Genomic DNA, 21,742 nt, shown 5'->3' on the forward strand with positions numbered 1-21,742 from the left:
CTCTCTGGAATTGCGTCAATAACAACAGCAAATTATGTTGGTTTGATGTTTTTTATTTTTTTATCACCTTCACAAAGAATTATTTACAAACATTCGTGTATATAATGAAATACAACATATATATATAACACAGATTTGCACATTGGGGGCTGTTGTTAATTTGCATGACTATATTAAAGCATTTACAAATTTTGCTTTTAATTGCTTTTTGCTTCATAGAAAATGTGAATCAATATAAAGCTCAGTTTATTTCCTGGATGAAGTAAAACAGGGTTTTTACAAGAAAATGTACATGTGTGAACATAAAAGTTTGCCATTAAAAGAATACAATATCTTACAGCATGTGAAAGCGTGCATGCATCCTTGAAGCACAAACCCAAAATGACGCCTATGGCTCAACCTTGATTATCAAAACCCCACAAAAGCCAACAAAGTCTAAATAAAAACCCTTGAACATCTGAATACATCTTGTGCTCTAATCGTTTTTATGCAGATTAGTTTTTTTACGTGTTTCGTTTTAAGTGTGTCGGACTTCACACGTCGCCGCGCACACTGAACCGATTATGATCCAAAAGAACCGCGATAGCTGTCAAAAAACATCACTCTCGCGGTGCGCTGATGTCATATATGAATAGATCTGAGCAGTCGAGAACACCGCGACCGTCCAATAGACACGCGTTGACGTCACGGGTCTCACGAACAGCAGTACCAAACGAGCAACATCCCTGAGCTCGAGCCGCCAAATAACGGTAAGACGATTACGATCAAACACAATGACAACAAATAAATGAGCGTTTTAGTCACGATATACCGACAGACGTGCTCTCTTGCGTGACGTAAAGCCGTTCACACGCCGCGTGGGGTTTGGTGTATTATAATAATGTTATGCGATAAATGCGTAAACAGGTGAGGACAGAGAGATGCTCGAACACCGACGCCTCATTTTTACTCACGATATATCGGGCATATCTAATGCCAGTTGGCGTTTATGAGAAAGTATCGGTCGGCATCGAGGGATGGATCATGAATTGTCCATTTTTTATAATGTATGAAGCGAATCAGTGGCGGAAGTGAGATGTATCAGTGCATCACACATAGGAATGGCCTATATCTCGTCCCACGTTTATTCATAGAAACGACAACACAAACATCATAATAATAAGCAGATTTCAAAGCATTCGTGTCTTTAGCAGCTAGTTCGTCAAATGATGTATGTGTTGTGAACTTGCGAGGCCTATATACCGTAGATACGATGTAACGTTACATATGTAGCATTGTATTAGTGAGTCAGGCGGACTTTACTTCAGTGATTTAGAAGAACATTTCTCCTCATTGCATCTCCCTCCCTCCATCTCCCGCAGCAGTGATAAAAGATAAGATGGCCACCTCCTCCTCGTCCAATCTGGAAGAAGACGAAAGTCTGAAAGGCTGTGAGGTTTTTGTGCAGAAACACAACATACAGCAGATCCTCAAAGAGTGTATCGTCAACCTGTGCATTGCCAAGCCGGAGCGGCCCATGAAGTTCCTGCGGGAACATTTTGAGAAGCTGGAGAAGGTGTGTTGGTGTCATTATTTGTGTTTCTGTCGTCCGTTCTGTTTGTGTGGGTTGTAGATCTGGATAGGGAAGGGTGATGGTTTGGGATTCGGGCTGATGGCACAAAGGATGTGGATGAATTCCTGAGAGCGGGTGAATTGGAGAGCTGTTGATATTATTGCCGTCCCTTTTGACTTTGCATCAGGGCGATTGTCACTGTAGTAATGCCGATTGTGGTAATAACTTGCTTTTCATCTCTACTTGATCATTTAATGTCATTGTATTAGGTACGTTATTGGTCCAGTTGGCATCCTTGCTGTATGACTGAATTCTAGATTTTGCAGCGGGTCTATTGAAGGAACATTCAACTGGAAATATTTGCAGGTTTTAATGGAAAAAAAAAACAGCTCAAACTGCTCCTAAGATTCCAGATCAGGTTTTGATGCAGTTACAGAGCGTTTGATTTGAACTGAAAGTCCACTTGGCGTTATACGGTATCAAGATCTGTGATCAATGTAATTCATTTGCAGGTGTTTAAGTTGGATTTGGTTAAACAACAAAATGTGCTCTAATAGTTTGATACACAACAAACTTTTAAAGTTTTTTTTAAGAACTTTTTTAAGAACTCTGATGACCATGTCTGGTCCAAGAGGGATTTAAAAATGGCTTAAAAGAACTTGACGACTTGGCTGTACTGTATCTTCAGTATCAAAATGTAGTTGTAATAAATGTAAATACATTTTAAGCCCAGTCTTTTCGGCCAGTTTGCTAATATGGTTTGCTTTTTCTTTCACTGCAAAAGAAAGTAACCTTGCAAAGTGCTAGAGTCACGATACAAAATCAATATAGAAAGAGCAGAGCAGATACAATCTGATTTTATCTGATGTTGTTGTTCAATCACAGATGTTATGTACTAATCGTATGCAAGTCACAGTAGTCATGCGTTTAGCTGGAGGTGCCTCTCATAATAAACATCTTTGATCATGTGTTCCAGGAACAACAGTGAGTTTTATACTTACAGACGCTGGTGTTTGTCTAGGTAGAACGTCAAACAGCCGATGGGATTGTGTATTCATAAGACTCGATCAGATGGGCGGCACGAGGCGTCCTTGTCTCGTGTTTGGAGATGTTGGTTATTTCGAGTCATGGTAGACATCTGATTGAGCCCACGGCGTTGTTTATCGACCCAGTTGAGTTTCAGTTATAGATGGGTTTCTTACACCCTGTGTCTGGCAGTCTAACACCACCCGTTCATTTTAGAAGATGCGTTTTACCAAGGCATACAGTTTTATCTGTATAGCCCATTTCGCAATAAATAAAATCACCCCTCGACCCTTTGTTATCTCCAGTCTGTGTGTGTGAGATTAGGCCGTGTTACATTAGCGTCAATATTAGAATGACTAGAAATGCAATGATATATAACTTTAAAACGCACAATTTTTGCAATATGTGCAGTAAATTACAGTACAGTATTACACTAAACGTCTGTTGGTCCAAACCAATCTACTGAAGTTTAGATTGCTACAACCTGTTCATAAATGTGTACATACTGTATGTATGTAAAGCGCTGATCTTTTAATGGAACTCTGTCCTGTGTGTCTGCGGTGGGTCTCTGTGTTCTCTGTTATCGTGTCTGGTTTCATCCGTGCATTAGTCAGGCACATGATGTTATCATGTTAACTTCTATGTCATCTCATGTTTTCTCTCACAGGTGTGTTTGGACTCATAAGTGTTATTTCACACACAGGCCTGTTGATGGCTGTCTATTGCTTTTGAGAGCATGTGTGTGTGTGTTATGTACCCAGCTGTTCAGTTGCATCTGCCTTTCGCTTTGGTATTTGTAGCTGTGTCTCGTTTTGGAAGGCCGCGTCGTCCGGAGGTCTCATTTGAAGCCTGCTACGTCATCGAGGCTGTCTCGTTTCACAGAAGCAGGTAGGACACTACGTATGCAACCTTCCAATGCGACCTACTTACACCAGAATTCGGAGGACACATGAGGTGTATCCTTCGTTGCTAGAGGAAAAACACTTTTTATTTGCGTTGGCCAACTTCTGTTATTTGCATAAACGGCAGCAGCTGCACATTCAATCCAATATGTGGTGTTTAAATGTTAACAGTTTACAACTTGTGTCACGTTTTTTTAATCTTAGCAGGCAGATGTAGTAAATAGGTTTACAAGGGTTTAGGGATTTTTAAACGTTTTAAAACAGTAAGGCAAATAAGGGTACATTTGTTTAACTCTTTTGGCATTGTTTAGGGTAGAAAGTAACCAACTTTTAACCTCTTAAAATCATGTTCAAATCACTTAAATTAATTTGACAAGTGTGCGAGTGCAACATGTTGTCATAGCAACATGGTACTTCCTGTTTCCTTTTCTGCCAGTATGTGCTACAAAGGACGTCTCGTTTAATTCTAAGTTGAGGATCCACCACATGCTTTAGAGGATGAGTCCTCCGGAGGACACAAAGACGCAGCCTTACGGAACGAGACACAGCTTCTGTCCTGGGCTATTTCAGAGCATTATGTTACTCTGTCCGAATATCGTGTCTGTATATCCTGTGAAGAGAATATGCTTATGAAATAAACTCTCAGATCAGCTCTAGAGATGGAGTTCATGTCCTCATACAGAGAGGCAGACAAATGCACGAATACACGTATTTTTGAAAGGTTATGCATTTAACTTTGTGTTGTATTTATGAAAAGTGTTTTTAAAATGAGGAGGGCTGTGGTTTTCTATCAAACCCTATATATACATTTATAGACCAGTTACATTGTGTGTATTTCAGCCTCTCTGCCCAGCACACAGAGTGTCATCTCATAGACACACACGATCATTTGTGCTTTGGTGAGCAGCTTCATTGTTCTCTGTCCTCTTTCATACAAGAATATGTCACCCTCTCTTTCTCTCTCTCTCTCTGCAAGTGAATTGTTTGTCTATGTTGTTGAACAGTTTCTGAAAGCCATCATAGCTAGCTGTACCTCTACTGTGAAAACTCTGGACAGAGCACGGGATTTTCATCTTATGCAATTTACAGCGATTGGCCGGACAGTCTAGTCTCGGCCTCAGACGGCACGCTCAGTCCGTTCATTGACTGCCAGATGTATATTGCACGCTAAATTAGAAAGCACTTTGTTGGTCTGGCAAGCTCTAATCTGATAGGCTGACTTCACCTAACCTCCAGGAGTAAAATAGTGGAGGGTTTTTATCAGATCGTCTGGAAACAAAGTCTTGGTTGTGGGTACGACAAGTGCTTTTCAGGATGAAATAATCACTGGATTTGTCAGGTTAGTGGAATCATATCTTTGAAAGATTCAGAGTTTAGTTTGAAGCACATACAAGTGTATATATATTTGTGTCATGAAATCACCTAGTCGATGCAGATCCACTGTCATTTCCAAGAACTAGCGTTCTATTCATTTATTGTTCTAGTACAGTCCTGGTCCTAAATGGGGCATTAAACTAAACGAACTGATTGGTTGCTTTACAACTCACTCACATCCACTCTTTTAAGCAAGCAGTTTTTTCTAAAAAATAATGTGAACCTGAGTTTAAAACTTGTCCTATTAACACGGCGAGGATGAAGACCGTATCATTTAGAGAATGGTTCATCCATCTCTGTGGTTAATGAATGTGCAATCATGCGTGCCATCCACTTTGTCTCTCTTCAGGAAGAATGTAAGCAGATCATGGCCCGTCAGAAGTCCAACTCGCAGTCGGACTCGCATGATGATGAAGTTTCTCCTCCTCCTCCAAACCCGGTGGTGAAGGCCCGACGCCGGAGAGGCGGAGTCAGTGCTGAGGTCTACACGGAGGAAGATGCCGTCAGCTACGTTAGAAAGGTTACAAATGCACACGTTGTAAACAACGGCTTATTGTTATATTTTAATGTGTTAAATATTATTAACACAATTTAATAAACCTCAGTTATTGATCCCTTGATTTGTTTTCGCTGCCAAGCTTAATTTCACGTAGGTCAAATTCATCCCAGTTCTTCTTATTGTGCATTGGTGCCCAACTTTTGCAGGTCATTCCAAAAGACTACAAGACCATGACGGCCCTGGCTAAAGCCATTTCAAAGAACGTGCTTTTCGCCCACTTGGATGACAATGAAAGAAGGTAAATATACTGCTATCTTTGGTATCTGGGGTCTATGAATGACATCATGTTTTTGACAGTTCTGCTAAATATATTGGCCAACGATTTCAAACGTTTGGTTTTAAATGATTGTTTCCAGGATTTCAGAATGAGCAGAACCATTTTTGAAATCACATGACTTGATGCTAGGGATGTCAAACGATTAATCTCGACGAATCGTATCCAGATTAAAAGTTTGTGTTCACATTATGTATGTCTGTGTACTGTGCAGATTCATTTTGTATTTATAAACAATATTTAGGAAATATTTCAATGAATTTATTTATATTTACCAATAATTGAAATTCTATATAAACATTTTTAAATGTGTATATTTTTCTTAAATATATACTTGTATGTGTATGTGTTTGTGAAAACAAAATTAATATGCACTAGGGGTCTGATGAGATCTCGTGGTAGAACCCAATATCCTCATGCAACTGGCATGATCAACGTTCACGCGGAAAGCATTTGTTCACACTGCAAGCAGCGGTTTGGGAGCGGGCAGCGCTTACATATTGTTTATTACTGCATAATAGAATTCATTAAAACAGAAGTTTAAGTACAAGTTGATTTTATAATGCCTATATATTTAGGTGAATAAAATACTATTTTATTATTTGAGGATTCCTTGAATAAAGATTCCTAAAAATCTTGTCTCGTTCTCGTGAACCCAGTCTCGTGTCTCATCTCGTGAGAAAGTGTCTCGTCCTACCCCTAATATGCACAGTACACAGACATATATTATGCAAACACAAACTATCATTTCGGATACGATTTATTGCGATTAAGCATTTTACATCCCTTCCTGACGCATATCTTGGAATTTATTTCTTGAAGTGTTTCGAAAGTAATTTATGCACGTCCATCCTAAATCGAATGCTTATAAACCTCAAGTGAGTTGATTTTATGTGCGTGTGTTGGTGAGGCAGTTTTGTCAAGAGGGGCTCTCCGCGTAGCCACTGTATTCGCTCTGTTTCTATCTTCACCATGGCAACCCGATGCGAAATAAAAGAGGAGGCATTGTGAAGGACAGAACTGGAAAGTGTGTTTTAATGTGGGTGTGGGGGAAATCGTGTTACTTGGATTGTTTCGTTTTGGCTTTGAGTCTGAGAGATGCCACAAACCCTAAACAACACTGACGGGGAAAGCCTCTCCCAGCCTACGAGGAATTTTCTTCAGGTCGCTCCGTCTTTGTGCGCGGAATACTGTTTCACAGCTGAAGAAAATCCATTATCCGTGTAGATCCACCATGAAGAGGAACAAACTCTCAACTTTCTGCTCTTAAACCATGAGAACATTCGAAACGTCCCAGATACTCAGTAAACCCGAAACATTGAGTGATCCCGTCCTGCGCTCAGCTGGAAATTCGCCACACTTATTATCAGGCAACAGGGTTTCTCGCCAGGCGTAGCAGATGTGTGTTTTCATGTTTAAAGATTTATCTCATTTTTGTTTGTTGATCAAATATTCTAGTCGTCATTTATCAAAATGAAATGCATTTTTACTTTGATAAGACCGATATCATGGGAAGATTATACACAACATGAAGCCTCAGAAAGCTCTTCTTTTCTAGGTCAGATTTGTGGAGAACATTAATGTTGTTTCCTTGGTTACAGGATCCTCGCCTCCGGCGACAGCAACTTACAATGTCCAATTATCTGCATACGTATCTGTAATTTTGTCAGAACAACGGGCTCGATTTAGATAGACAGAGTTGTTTATGGTGGAATATGAGACTTCAATTCTGGTACATTATGAGGTAATGACATTATGTCAAAATCTGTTTATTGGTCTATAGAATTATGTTGCCCTTACATGTCACAGATCTGTTTCCATCCTGGCCAATAATCGGAATATTGAGGAACGCATTTAATGTCTTTATTTGTTATGTCTGTAATGTACTATATAGATGTTTTCCAATAGAAATGGTATTGCATTACACTTCAAAATTGACAGCCATCTCAGAGCGTCTTCAAATATTCACAGTGGTAGTAGTTTATGGATGAACACTTGTTTGGTTTAAACATTCAACCCAAATCTTTCAACAGTAGGCCTTACCCTCCCTAAATTGGTGCTCCGTACAGTAAACCGCTGCCCCAGAGACATTTGTTTTGTAAACGTAAGCGCAGTCGCCATTGGCACAGTTCTAGGTTTGAGATATTGCAGGCGTGGACCCGTGCAGCCATATATAGTGGAATGTGCCATGCGCTGCTTGCTTTATTACTCTAGTCAGTAGGAACGTCTTGTTATGATCACTGGAGACGCAAGGCCAGATGTGATGATAATCACCACTGCTGGAGCTAAACATTACAACCAGATGGCAGATATTGTAAAGGGGTGTCTGGCATGTAACAGCCCACCCTAAGGCCCACCCTGGAGTGAGGACATACAGGTTGTTTGTGTATATGGTTGGTTTTGTTGCCATGGCAAAAAAATGTAATGACCTCATAGCTGCATGGGAAATGCCCATTGCCACTCAGTTGCTCAGAAATATAGGAATGATGGTTTCTTGAAGAATTCTTGGACTGTTTTAATGATGTTTCAAGAATCATTTATGTTCTTGTGTTGGACAAACAGCCGTTCTAGTTGTTTGTGACTCTTTTTTTATCTTATTAAGATAAGTAGTTCACAAACCTGTCCTGGAGGGACATATTTTATATGTCTTCCCATACGAAGGCCGTTTCTCAATTCCAAGAACGCAAAGAACGGACTTGTGTACTCGTAGAGATGGGTCTTGCGAGCAAACGATTTTAGATGAACGCAACGCAGTGACTTTTGAGACTTCAAGCTGATTTCGTATGCGTGCAAGGCTGCATTCACAATGCATCCTTGATATCGAGAACACATCTGAAAACTTTTATGCGTTCTCTGTTCTCGTGTTCTTGGTTATTCGAACCGGACCTTGACGGTTATTGATGACGTAGAGTGAGAACACAAGGACACAAGACCGCTGATGAACGCATATTGAGAAACGGCCAAAATCTGCAGTACCATGGGTCCCCCAGGAAAATCTTGGGAACCTCTGGATTGGATTTATTGCAGTATGATATGATTATATGATCTGAGGACTGTGTTATCCATGTGCTGTGTGCGTGGACCCGTTCTAACGCCGTTATAAGTTTAATATGCATGCGTCAGCCCCCAGACAGAGCGGGCAGGTCACTAAGTGCAGCTTAGAGAAGAGAGAGAGAGCGATTGTGTTTTTTAGATGGTAGACGGTCATCGGATGTTAACATTGGATGTTATTTTGCACAATCTAGCTTTAAGCCAACGTGTTTCTTTTATTCATATTTTGCTTATAGTTTAAGTGAAAGACGTCGTATTTAATGTATGTTATTTATTTTTTTCCGTGACATTTTGTCTACTGAATTGACATTAAAATGTAAGAGCAATTTGGTATATTGACAAGACACATGTTTTTGTATAGCGTATTTTATATTTGTTATGGAGGAAATTAAATGTGAGATCTGGAAACGTGATCTATATTTAGCGGGATCCATTCGGTCGGGATATCGGCTGAACACAGTGAATTTTCAGCGGGAGCGGGTGGGTGCGGAATAAAATGTGGCGGGCGGGAGCCGGACGGAAAAAACAGTCCCTCGCAGACCTCTACCCTAAACTCTCCCTCTCGCCACAGGGACTCTGCATCATCTCAGACAACAGGCTATTGTGTTCTTATTAAAAGCCTACAATACCTGCAGTCATCAGTAACCAGCGTTTGAGCTGCAATGGACCATTTAACTAAGCAATGGCTTGTCCATCAATTTTAAGGTTAGTTAGGCATTCGTTTATGCCTTTGGCCCGTACCCGTTTTTGAAAATACATGACTTTCACAGCGTGCTTGTACAACGCCTACAGAAACGAACAGCGATGTCTCTACCGATTGTTGTCGAAAGGTTTTCCTTATCTTATTGGCTTTCAATAAAACAAACAGAAAAGAAAAACTTAATTAGTTTCAAGCAAACAGTTTTGATATGGAGATAAGGCCGTTGTAACAGGTGGTAAATGTGGCAATGGGCTTCGATCCAACCCACAAGCAACGCAATGCTACGAAAAACTTAAAAGGAGTGTTGGTTTGATTTTCAAACTCTTTCGATGGAGGGTAAATTTGTCCAGATAAGTTTTATCGTGTCCAAACACATCTGCTCAGCTTCCCTTTATAATGTTAACCTGCTGTTAGCATAATGGCTATCTGGTTTCCTGGTCATATCTGATATAAACTTCATACTGTGACTGTAAGGAACAGCTGTTTCGCACACCTGTGGAACCCTGTTAAAATGACCTTTTAAGTAAACGGTCACGGTTTTGTAATGGTAGCTAGTGTGGCTATTGAGTTTCGAACGTGAAACGTAGGTAGTTTAGGGAGAGCTTTGTTGCTTCTCTATTCTATCAAAAACTGATGAAAGTTGTGAAAATGAGAAAGCAAACCATCAGGGTAAACCAAACCTATAGAGTGATCTATTGCTAATTTGTCACTGTATTGAGATTGATGTGTCTCTTGAGAGTCTCAGATCTGTCTGCGCCTGTGCAAGATACTTCACCTCTGCATGCCTTCATTTGTGATGCTATGGCAAGCAACACGGTTACAATTGCACAAACTTTGGGTTACAGATTTGAAAAATACCCTTACACAAAATATTCAACTTTAGCATGTCACTTGTGGATGAATGTCGCGGGACCAGAATATCATAAAAACTGATGTGCTTTTTGGATAACCACTTACGACACCAAAGCCATCATGATGGCCATCAAATACCTTCTAGTCATTTTTTGCATCATGCAGGTATCTTTTCATATTTAAAATAGCAGATGTGTCTTACAAATGTTGATCTCATGACTTTCGCTTATCATTGGCTTGCTCTTACACATTAGCACTAAACTACTGAAAGATAAGCTTCATTAAGGTCTTTCATTTTTAAGTCACCAAATATTTTTTTCTTCATCACGGTACGATCACAGCATTTACAAAGATGTATCTTCCCTTGACCATTAAATTTGCGCATGTACGCACTAAATAACACACTTGGTATTTAGGTCTTTGATGAGAGCTTTACGCAGTCAACACTGATACTGTGAACTCGCTGACTGCAATGCACTCACGTCGCGTCTGAGACAGAAATACACAGGTCACAATTTGACGTTGTGAAAGTAACCGGGCCGATTCACTTCCTGGCATCTCCTGAATGCACTGACCTACTGTATATAGAAACAAAACGTGTGGATAATATATTTACTAGGGATTGTAGATGTAATGTTATGCCATCATGCATTTTTGCTGTGTAGGAAATCAGGGGTCAAGATAGAAATAACAAAGCAAAGAATTGATCTATTTTGTCACATACAGTACATTTAAAAGGATAGTTCACACAAAAATGTGCAGTGATGTAAAGTATTGTAAGTAATAACAATGTTTTCATTTTGGGGTGAACAATTTCTTTTAATCAAAACGTTCACTTTTCTTAAATGTCTTTGTTAAATGTTTTCTTGCAGAAAGATTTCATCAATCCAACGATGGGTTCCCAAATGTGCGTTGACGTACGAGTACCCTTGTGTTCACTTAGGGAAGAGCATGAAGCTGATATAATCCACCAATTAAGTGGCAAGTAATGACCCATCTGCCCTTTGCCCTCTGACCCTTGACCCATCAGCCTCTGCCCTTTGCTCTTATAAGTTAGTGCTGATGGACAGTGAACATCTTTGGAACCCACAAAGTGAATCAGATCCGAAATATACTCCACAATAAAGCTCCTCGGTTGTATTTTAAGAATCTGATTCCTGTTCCAATTCAGCATGTACAGATTACGGAAAGGTTGTGAAGTGTGAAAGCACACGAAGGACGTTTCTGTCATCGGTTCTTTGAGGGTTTTTAAATAGCACAGCCTGTAGTCTACGCTGTAGGCCACACATGCAGCAGGGGTCTTGTGAGGTGAAATTGTTGTGTCCCAGGCTGTTTTAGGCAGATGAAAACGGGGTTCGGAGGAAATTGCAGCTGTGACGTAACCGTTTGAAACCACGGCATTAGCCGACTGCATGACACCCTGACACTTTGATCTTGTCTATTATATGCTTAAAAGCTGGCTGTCCATTTCCTTTAGATGTAAGCTCAAATGATGTATTCACATAACAAAAAAAGGTCAGATTCCTAAATAATGATGTTCTAGTTTATCATTGAACCCCCATTGATGGCACCAATTATGCAGTAAAGTTTTTTAAACAACAGTGCTGCCTTAGGTCCGTATGTCATGACTGCCCAGAAGCTCAAATGATTTCTGCTGAATTCAGGTATCATTTTTCTGCCCCATGTGCATTTATTATGTGTGATATCATTTATATATTCTCCCATTTTGGTAAGTGAAAATCGCCGTCTGGTTGCTCGGAAAAGTGAAAGAGCAGCTCTTTGGCTATCGTTCTGAAGAATCGATCTGCCAGATGCACATGAAACACAATAAGCGTGAGACCCTGCAGTTCCATGAGCCCTCCTGTGAGAGATGCTGTTTCTCCAATTCATGTTTTGGTGTTTCGCAGTTCATCAGAGCGGAGGAAAGATACAGCGTTATATCAGCTCTCTATTATTCAGATGCGTTGCGTTGCTTTGGCCGGTAAACTCCGGCCCACAAAAAAAGGCCGCAGCGTTTGCCTGCGATGTGGGTCGTATCTGGAGGTACTTGACAACTTTCACACAGGTGTGTTTGCTTTGGCAGCGATGTCGTAAGCGCACCCTTACAAAAGCAAATGAAAGGAGGAAACGGTGCTGGCTTATGAGTAGCCCTAATTGACTTGGCCTGAGGGTGTTTGTCTGGGCAGCTGCTGTGTGTGTGTCGGTGAAGGTTGTGCTCAGTTGGAAGTTACACTCCCGTTTATTCCTGTACAGAATAACTGCGGGCGAACTCGTGCTACTTGAGGTTTAAGGTGCTGTTGTAAAACGAGTCTGTGTGTGGTCAATGTTTAGCAGGGCTGTGTGTTGTCACAAAGGAAGTTTCTGGTAATGAGGTCACTCTCTCTCTCTCTTTCTCTCCCGCACACACACTTGTTTTCACGTACACTCGTCCAATTGTACATCCGTGTCTTTATATTCCTCTTTAATGGCCTCTCGGATCAACAGTGTGTACCGGGCGGTTTGGACCCATCTGGATTCCCTGACATGACCCTCTGACTTCTCATTTTCCCTCTACCGTCCTTCTGTAGTTTCCTGGAACTGTATCTGTGAGCATTGCTGTTTTTAGATGGTAGTTTCATAAGTACATGGCACCCGATTTGTCAATTACTTTTGTATAACAATGCTGTAATGTGAAACATAACTATATACTATTAAACTATGTAGAAATGAATAATAAAATCACAATAAAACATAAATAACATTTTCAGATTTCTGCGGTATGTAAAGTGTGATTGAAATTGAACGACGGATCAATCTGCATAGACGCGACATCATTTCCCGTCCGTGTGCTTCTCTCATTCACCTTCTGAATGTCTGTTAGTCTGGAAAACCTTCAGCCGACCTCTGCCGCCTCTCTAAATATTGTTCCAGTAAGTGCAAATCCAGCATTTTTAGATGTCTTTTCCTCTCTTCTCCCCCTGTGAACTGGGTAAACAACTTTTCCTGTTAACACCAGACCAGAAGGGTGAGATATTTGTGCTGAGCTCACCTCTGCAAACACATCACTTCCTGTCTACGGCTGGACAGAGAGATACCACCGAGGCAGCCTGTTCAGAGAGAATATTTTTTGGAGGAAGGCCGTGTTTACACTTGACTCTTTTTTTGAAGCTGCAAGCGTCTGTTTTACCTTAGAATCCGATGGCGTAAACCATGTTGTCCTGAGCGCTTTTTTAAACGCCAGCGTCTTTATCTGCATCTTGAGGTTGATAAAACGTCAACTTTTCTGAAAAATAAAAACGCACCTTTTTCACAGCTAACCAATGTCAGAGACTTGTCATTTCATACATACATGCGAGGAGCGTGATTGGTCGAGAAGGCTCATGCTGGAAACAATAAAACCGCCCGTTGGAGATCAGTTTTGTGTAAATGTTAGTTGAATTTTCACTTTAAATAACTTCTGATTGCATTTCCAGCCAGAAATTTGTATTGTAGTTGTTAAACATGTGATTGGTTATTGCAGAGACGATCTGTTTATAATTCAAATAGACTTACGTTACGCTGCCTATGAAGCCTGTCTCTCTAAACTCTATTCGTGCACAAACGCTATCTTTGAACATTGCCGGCGGTTATTACAAAAAATCGCCATTGTCAGCTTTTTCTTGTCAAATGTGAACACAGCCTAACTTTTTATTTTCATACACTCGTGACCGCCATTAGGTGATTGAGGTAAAGTAATTGCAGTGGTTGGACTTGACAGATAACAATCTGACGGCTAACCCAAAAGTTGTATGTTCAAACTTTTCCGAAGCGGCGACGCACGCTGAGAGATTGTACCTTTAGTCAAAATGCTTACTGTAAGTCTACTGTTTAAAGAATAATGTAATTTAAATAAAATGTATCTAGATGACTAGACAATATATCTTCATTCTTCTTTACAGGATTTCATTTTTCTCTGGCTACGTCATTTGCTCGAAATTCCTCGTTTGCTTTCTTTATCAGACTTTGATTCTTGGCCTTCGTAATCCTTTGTGAGTTGGTAACACAGGCCAACTATGTGAGAACATACAGACGCTTCATATCAATCCCTTTTTTGCATGCTGCGTCAAAATGCGAGTGTGTTGTTTTAGTTCTTACGGACCCAGAATAAACATTTTATTGCTGGGAGATATTGCTCGGGAGAATAGAGTTATGTTTCTTTGTCTCTGATATTTCTCCCACAATTCCTAAGGAGGGATGACAAAGAAGCAAGTAGCTGACCTTGAGTACAGTACGAGCTTGATAGTCGAGCGTGGTATGAGAAAAGTTAAAGCTTGGTTTGTTGGTTTTAAAACTCAGTTTTTGAAATTGTTGAATTTTACGAGACACATATTACTTGTTTTTGTCCGGAACTGACAATGAATATGGTTGTGTCTCCTTCCCCCATCCTTCACTCTCTCTCGCTCACGTTTGGCATCGTTCTGTTGTTCTACAACAGTTTTTCCTCCCTCCCAAACATTCCTACATTCTTTCTTTTTTCTGCTAACACTGTGTGTGTGTTTTGCAGGATGAAAACGGTCATCATTCTCGCTGTTTCTGTATTGTAAGGGTGTTTGTGTGTAGTTGTTTGAGGTGCGTGTCACAGATGCATCACTGGATGTCCTCATTCATAACTGTGAAATAATGGTTTATTTAGAATGCTCTTTGATGTCGGGAGACGGCACATCTAGGCATGTTCATTCATTGATTCATTCATTCATTCAATCATAAGTGGTTTTGCCAAGGCGAGCGTCACCATATTCTAGTCATTTGAAGCATTAAACTCCGATGTTATAAACATGAAGTGATCAGATGTGCGATTTGTGCCTGTCAGATATTAATAGAAAGATGTGAGTCAAATCTTGGGACCAGCATAGAGACTTGCGGGTGGGCCCTTTTAACTCGGTCCAGTAAGCAACCATCCAGATCCCTTTAGTAACTGCATTGCAACATCCTGGCTGCAAGTTTCTTCAGAAAATGTCAAAATCTAGTATTAATTTCATGAGGCTGATTGCATAAGTTATTCCTGACATGGACAGCAGTCTGGGATTCATTGAAGTTTTATTGCACTAGTTTTTTATGTGTATGCCTTCAGTCAAGGCGGACAGACTGACGGCTCAGTTATATCCCATACATATAGATATAGTCCCTGTAAATACATATCCCTGTCTCATAGAAACCCACAGCAGGGATAAACACACATCTGCATGGTTATTGCCTCTTTTGATTGATGAGAGTCTGTGTGTGTGTTTTTAATATAGCTCTGTGTTAGTGGGTCTGTTTTTTTTACTGTTCGGTGATATTGTCATTACAGTGAAACTGCTGATGTATCCAAGGGAAGATGGTCAGGACACATTTTCTAACTTTGTCCATGTTTCTTCTACAGATGCAGGCGTGAAACAAGGTGAACGATTCATAAATGTGGACAAATGTACTTGCTGTATGGACACAAACTCGTTTTGAGTTCGATGTAAAGGATGCAGACAATCTTAAAAGGATAGTTCACCCAAAAATGAAAATTCTGTCATCCTTTAGTCACCCTCGTGTAAAAAGCATACTTTATACATTTTGTTGCGATGAACAAAGAGAAAGATATTTGGAATAATGTTCGCAATTCTCACTTCTGGGACATCATTGACTACCAAAATCTAATGGTAGTCACATGTGCCCTAGAACAGTTTGTTTTCCTGATTCAAAATATCTTGTTTTTCTGTTCAACAGAAAGAGAGCTTGCAGTGCATGCGGCTCTGGCTTCTCCAAGCACCAGAGAGAGTTTATAATGTGCGGGGTTTGAGTTTTCTGCTCATGAGTGATCTTGTAATGCGGGCTGTTCCTTGGAGGAGTCGCTATGAACGTGTGGGTTTAAAATCAGTGTGTGAGATGCTCCCGTTTTCTGGCACGCTGTGCACTTTGATTCAAATGCTGCGAGCAGAATAAGCATTAGTTATTCAATTCAATCCCAGAAATCCAAAAGTAAAAGCGTTTTAGCACAATTGCTCTGAGAGGATGCGGCACAGCTATGAACTGCTTTTTGTGCACACTGGTTGTAAGCAGATCTTGAGAGGCAAACAGATACCGCTTTACACCACTTGTAAAAGTACACAGGTGTGTGTCTGACTCTATCATCTGTTTAACACCGACACTTCCACACTAAACACCCACAGGACACATAGACGTCCAGGGTGTCTCGAAGTTAGATGTAATTAACCAGACGCTTCTTGTTCTTGTTTGTCAATTTTCTTATAATGAATGTGATAGTTCACCCAAAAATGAAAGTTCCGGCATCATTTACTCACCCTATTGTCATTTCAAACCTTTATGACTTTCTCCCGCAAAACACGAAAGACAATATTTATAAGAAACCGCGCTGGCACCCATTGTCTTTTATTGAATATACACAAAACCAATGCGAGTGAATGGGTGCCAGTTAACAACATTCTTCAAAATATCTTCTTTTGTGTTCTGCGGAAGAAAGAAAGTCATACAGGTTTGAAATGACAAGAGGGCGAGTAAATGATGACAGATTTTTTTGGGGGGGTTAACTATCGCTTTTAGTTTCTTTGCCAATAATCTTAAACATGTTAACATTCCGAGTTGAATTCACATTTTGAAAAAAAACTACTTTTTGTGAAAAACAGAATGTAACATAATGCAAATATAGTATACCCCATTATCACTTGATCCTTTTATGAACATGTTAGTTTTGTATTGTAGTTTTGTCTTTGCAATTCCCAAAGGAATTTTTTTGTGACACTTAAAATAGAAGGTCAAGTTGAACGCATTGTATTGTGGGATTCAGTAGCCAGTGTGGTTTATTCTGTACATTGCAAATTTAACAGATGTAGACAGTCTAAATTAGATAACAGAGTAAAGTATATGAAAGTTTTCTCCAGGCACTGCTAAAACTCGCTCTCATTATAAGAATACATTTAAGATGACCCAGCATGCATCAGCCGGGTATTTGATGTATTTGGGTATACTCATGATCGCTTCATGAATGAGTTGAAAATCAAAACCTCATTCATTTTTTAGGATCAGAAGGGCCACATAGTTCAACAGGTCTTCCTGTCATTCAGCTTGTCTCGGTGGGCCCTCAGGGGACATGGAGATTGACACGGCTAAACCAGTGAATAAGACAGGGGCCCCAACCAGTCACCTGACATCGCCCCGCCTAACCCTCCCTATCGCGCGCCTCAGATTATTTGCTTCTGTAATTCAGCTGTCCTAAAACATTTGATATCATAAAAATGCTGTCTGATTTCTAAGAGGTTGGTTTTGCGTACAGCTGCTTGTTCCAGAGGTTTGACAGTAGAGACGGGCACAGGCTTGTAAGGGACCCTTTGAAAGTGTAAAAAACAATTAAAGAAGAAAAGAAAGGTGTAAACTCATTAGGTTTGTGGCCACACGTGCTGCGTGTTGTGCACATGAAAAGAGAACGTTGTGTAGACGCTCATCACTTCATCATGTCTTTATTTTTTATGATCTTAAACAAAAATATCGCTGCAGTGTATACCAGCCTTCATGCCAAAGTCTTGCCATATACTGTTTGATTTCATTGAGGAATGTCATTTCTTTTGCCTTCACTCATGCATGTTTAATGTAGAGCTGTGAAAACACAGCACATTAGTTTGTGTTTTTTGGAAATGAGCAGTGAATAATCTTCCGAAGACTGCACCGCAATTCGGTGGAGAATCCCACATACAATTTAAACTAAAGCTCATGAGTTTTAATACTTTTATTATCTCATTCTTCATCAAACTAGCCTTCTCCTCCCACTCGTTCATGAACAGGTTCAGACGAAACTCTCGTACCCTCTCATGTTCTTCTGTACCACCTCACTTCTTAATTCCTTGTCTGTGTGACAAGACCAGCTTATGTTGGTCCAGGCTGGTTTGTGCTGGTTAGTGAGGTTTTGGTGCTGGTTGCATAGCTTGGCTGTAAAGCTTTTAGTCTCACCGGTTGAGCAAAAGACCAGGACACCATCATCCAAACCAAATGTGTGCGGTTGATTGAATGACAATTCCGTCTAATATCGTTTTAATTGTTGTAAAATGATGACAAACATTAATATATATTCTCTATATTTTTTGTGACCCTGGCCCACATGAGGGTTAAAACAAGGCTGAACAAATAAGCTTTCCATTGATGTATGGCTTTTTAGGATAGGACAATATTTGGTCGAGATACAACTATTTGAAAATCCGGAATCTGAGTTTCCAGAAAAGCTAAATATTGAGAAAATTGCCTTTAAAGTTGTCCATCGGAAGCGCTGTAGCAGGCCGTTGCTGAGAAACAGTTTTTTTTAAATGCTTTCTATTGGCTTAGCGCTGTATTGACGTTGTGGAGAGTAGATGAACCCTAAAGCTGAAATTCTAAGCTTTACGCAGATACCAAACGTGAGTGGGTTATTCCCAAAGAGCGGGCATCAGCGAGCAACGTTTGTGTTTCCGGCAATTTTTCAAAGTGATTTTGCACCATCCACTCACAAAAATAAGGTTTTTCACATTTATCTTCTCCTCTACAACAGATGTTACTGTCTGCACTGCCGTGGCAAATGCTCAAACAGCTTTCAGAGGGTTACCACAGATATGGCGTTGTGAAAAAATGTCCTTAGGATGTTCCACACTGTGCTCCTCTTCCTTCTAACGTTCTTTTTTTTGCATTTGCCAGATGCTTCTAACCAAAACAGATTACATGTGTGTTTTTTGGAAATTGAACCCACGACCTTGGCGTGGCCATCACCATGTTCTAGAACAGTGGTTCTCAAGCTTTTCCGTTGTAAGGCCCCCTTTGTGTAGAGTGCATCGCTTTGCGCCCCCCCCAAATAAAGTCTCATAATCCTAAACTTAGAATTTTAACTAAACAAAAACACGTTGAGGTATACAATGCTAGAACATCAATTCTTTTGGTTCGTGGATTTATTTTTCCGATGTTTGATTGGCTAACCCTAATGTTCAATTTCTAAATTTCATTATATGCCACAAAACCTGTAGCCCCCTAGATCCTTCTTGGGGCCCTCAGTTTGACAACCTCGGTTGTAGAAGCTGAGCTACAACTTCTACATACAACTGTGCAATTCATTTAACAAACATCATGTTTAGTCCATATCCAAATTTGCGGAGTAACCTATGGGAAATACAATTTACAAATCACATCTAAGTATCTTTAATGTTTCAGTTCTCATTGCTATCTAGAAGAAACAACTGAACCTTTCTTCTGCTTGACAGATTTTTCTATCCACATGATTTTGATAACTCTGGACTCCTTTTTGAGCGAGAAAGTTGATACTTCAATGAAACCTAACTGAGATCTCTAATAGTTCTCCTGTGGTTTGAAAGTGCAACCTCTGAGCAATAAAGGTTTCCTGAGGGGCCGCCACTTATCACCAACCACCTTCTCAACCTCCTCCTTCACCTCCCTCTACGCTTACACGTCTCCTCTGATCTTGTGCCAATGCCTCACTCCTGCCATGAATAACATCACACTTGAAGATCAACGATCCTGCCTTACCCCATCAACTACATTATAGAGGCGGATTTTGTCTGTTCCCTTTTTCAGGGAACGTTCTCTCTTGTAAGCCTTGTACCGCCGCGGGTTGTGAATGCGGGGAATCCCCACGCTCAGACAACTGATGAGAGCTCTCGTGTGAGTGGGGGAACAATTTAAACAAACATCCTTTACACTCCGTAAACTTCTAAAACAAACGACAAAACGGGAAGACCACCTACTGGATTTGTACTCATCACTGGATTACGGGACTTCAGCATCTTTAATCATCGCATTACATTTCACTTTGATGTTTATTACTTGCGATGAATTTTATACTCGCAAATATGAACTCAAAGGAACTTATTTAACTTTTGGGTTGGGTCCTTGTGACTGGGGGCAGTAAGCGTGTCTCGAACAACTTCCCATCAACGCCCTAGAACACCTTCGCACAATATATAAAAATCTAGTTTAAAGTAAAGTCCCTCTTTTGCTCACCCGGCACGCAAACACATCAACATTAACACAACTAAGGCATTGACGACACCACACCAGCAGCAGTGAATAAACCTTGTTATGACCGACAGCAGTATCCGGAATTGTGGTGAATTGTGGGAAAAGAGTCGGGGGTCATAAGTAGTGACCGACACATCGGCTTGCTGTTGCGACACAAAGAGTGGAAGTACATTTTCAGGGTCATAAAGTCTTTCACGGGCACAGTTGTGTCACTTTAAGGGTGTGTGTCTCGTAAAGAACGCAATATTTGACTCCCGTATGATCAGCTGCATGTGGCACGGACACTCGGTCCTGTGCATACAGTGCAGACTGCTTACATGACTGGAAGCGTGCGATACAGTAGCATTGACTGGGTCATGAGGCTTTGGTCTCCATGGGAACAGCATGTTCTTGGCAACAGCCATAAAGTTGACATTGATGATAGTCTTGAAGTGGATTTTTTTGTTTTATATGCCTGACAAATCTGAGTTTTATTTATCTGATGTGTTTCTCTTTTTCACAGTGATATATTTGACGCCATGTTCCCGGTCACACACATCGCTGGGGAGACGGTCATCCAACAAGGTGAAAACTATGAGTTTGATGTATGAATGAGTAAAACGAATGAAGACCTACCTTAACAGACTGAAATATTAAAACGTGTAGTGGGACAGGTGAAGACATTCCAAATGTATTGAAAATAAATGTATTGCTAGGTTTATAGTAGATCATTTTTGGAGGAAAAAATGTCCCCAAATGAATTGTAGCCACGTACAATTTTGACTCAAAACCTTCCATTGTTTCATACCAGGCTACTGATATTAAGGTTTAGGTATACCCTTAAACCTAATCCTCACGTTAGCTTAAAGTTAGACTTTAGGCTACAAAAATTATAGAAAATAAAAGAACAAAAGCAGCCACGTTGTACCAATATCATTACACGGTTTTGGTGATACTAACTTTGCAAACACAACTGCAACTCCAGTTAGTGCAAGAAGTAAAGGTGGGAGATGAGTGTTGCTCTTTAAAAAGTAAGTGCGAGATGCGGACGTTTGGGGTCTGGGGGCCCCCAGGGACCTCTGAGGAAATCTTTAAGAAGTAACAAGACACAACAAAAATGTTAAAAGTCTTCTGAACATTACAAGAACAAGTGTTCATATGTACAAGTGTTAATATCTCCTTGCTCCATGCATACTTTTAAGAATGATTTTGTATTAGTGAGTTTTTCTCAGTACAGTTCCCTTTATTTCACTCCGTGGGTTTGGTAAAGTAGTCTTTGCAAAGATGTTATGAAAACTGCTGCAGTATAAATACATAAGAGTCGAACATTTTCAGATTGAAACATCCATCAAAAATGTAATTTGAGCAAATAATGTAATATGTTGTCTTTACCATATCCCACAAACAAAAAGATATAGGGATAGTCCTCACAAAAGATTCCTCATATTTGGGGGTCCCTCACATCTTAAAGTTTGAA

The 21,742-nt window shown here is 40.2% G+C and overlaps 1 protein-coding gene across 4 annotated transcripts in view; it reads left to right on the forward strand.

Moving 5' to 3' along the window:
• The first annotated feature begins 651 nt into the window (after positions 1 to 651).
• The window catches only part of prkar1b (protein kinase, cAMP-dependent, regulatory, type I, beta), a 38,361-nt gene continuing 17,270 nt past the window's right edge, over positions 652 to 21,742 (forward strand). Inside the window, exons 1-5 of one of the 4 annotated variants that reach the window (XM_079457635.1) lie at positions 652 to 749; positions 1,362 to 1,555; positions 5,204 to 5,374; positions 5,560 to 5,651; positions 20,789 to 20,850. In XM_079457635.1, coding sequence (XP_079313761.1) covers positions 1,379 to 1,555; positions 5,204 to 5,374; positions 5,560 to 5,651; positions 20,789 to 20,850 — 502 coding nt within the window. In that variant the 5' untranslated portion in view covers positions 652 to 749; positions 1,362 to 1,378. Of the gene's footprint in view, positions 750 to 1,361; positions 1,556 to 4,361; positions 4,820 to 5,203; positions 5,375 to 5,559; positions 5,652 to 20,788; positions 20,851 to 21,742 lie in introns of those variants that run through there. The other 3 variants (XM_079457636.1, XM_079457638.1, XM_079457637.1) reach the window with 3 other exon arrangements.

Source organism: Barbatula barbatula (genome assembly GCF_947034865.1).
Source record: "Barbatula barbatula genome assembly, chromosome: 5".
NCBI lineage: Eukaryota > Metazoa > Chordata > Actinopteri > Cypriniformes > Nemacheilidae > Barbatula > Barbatula barbatula.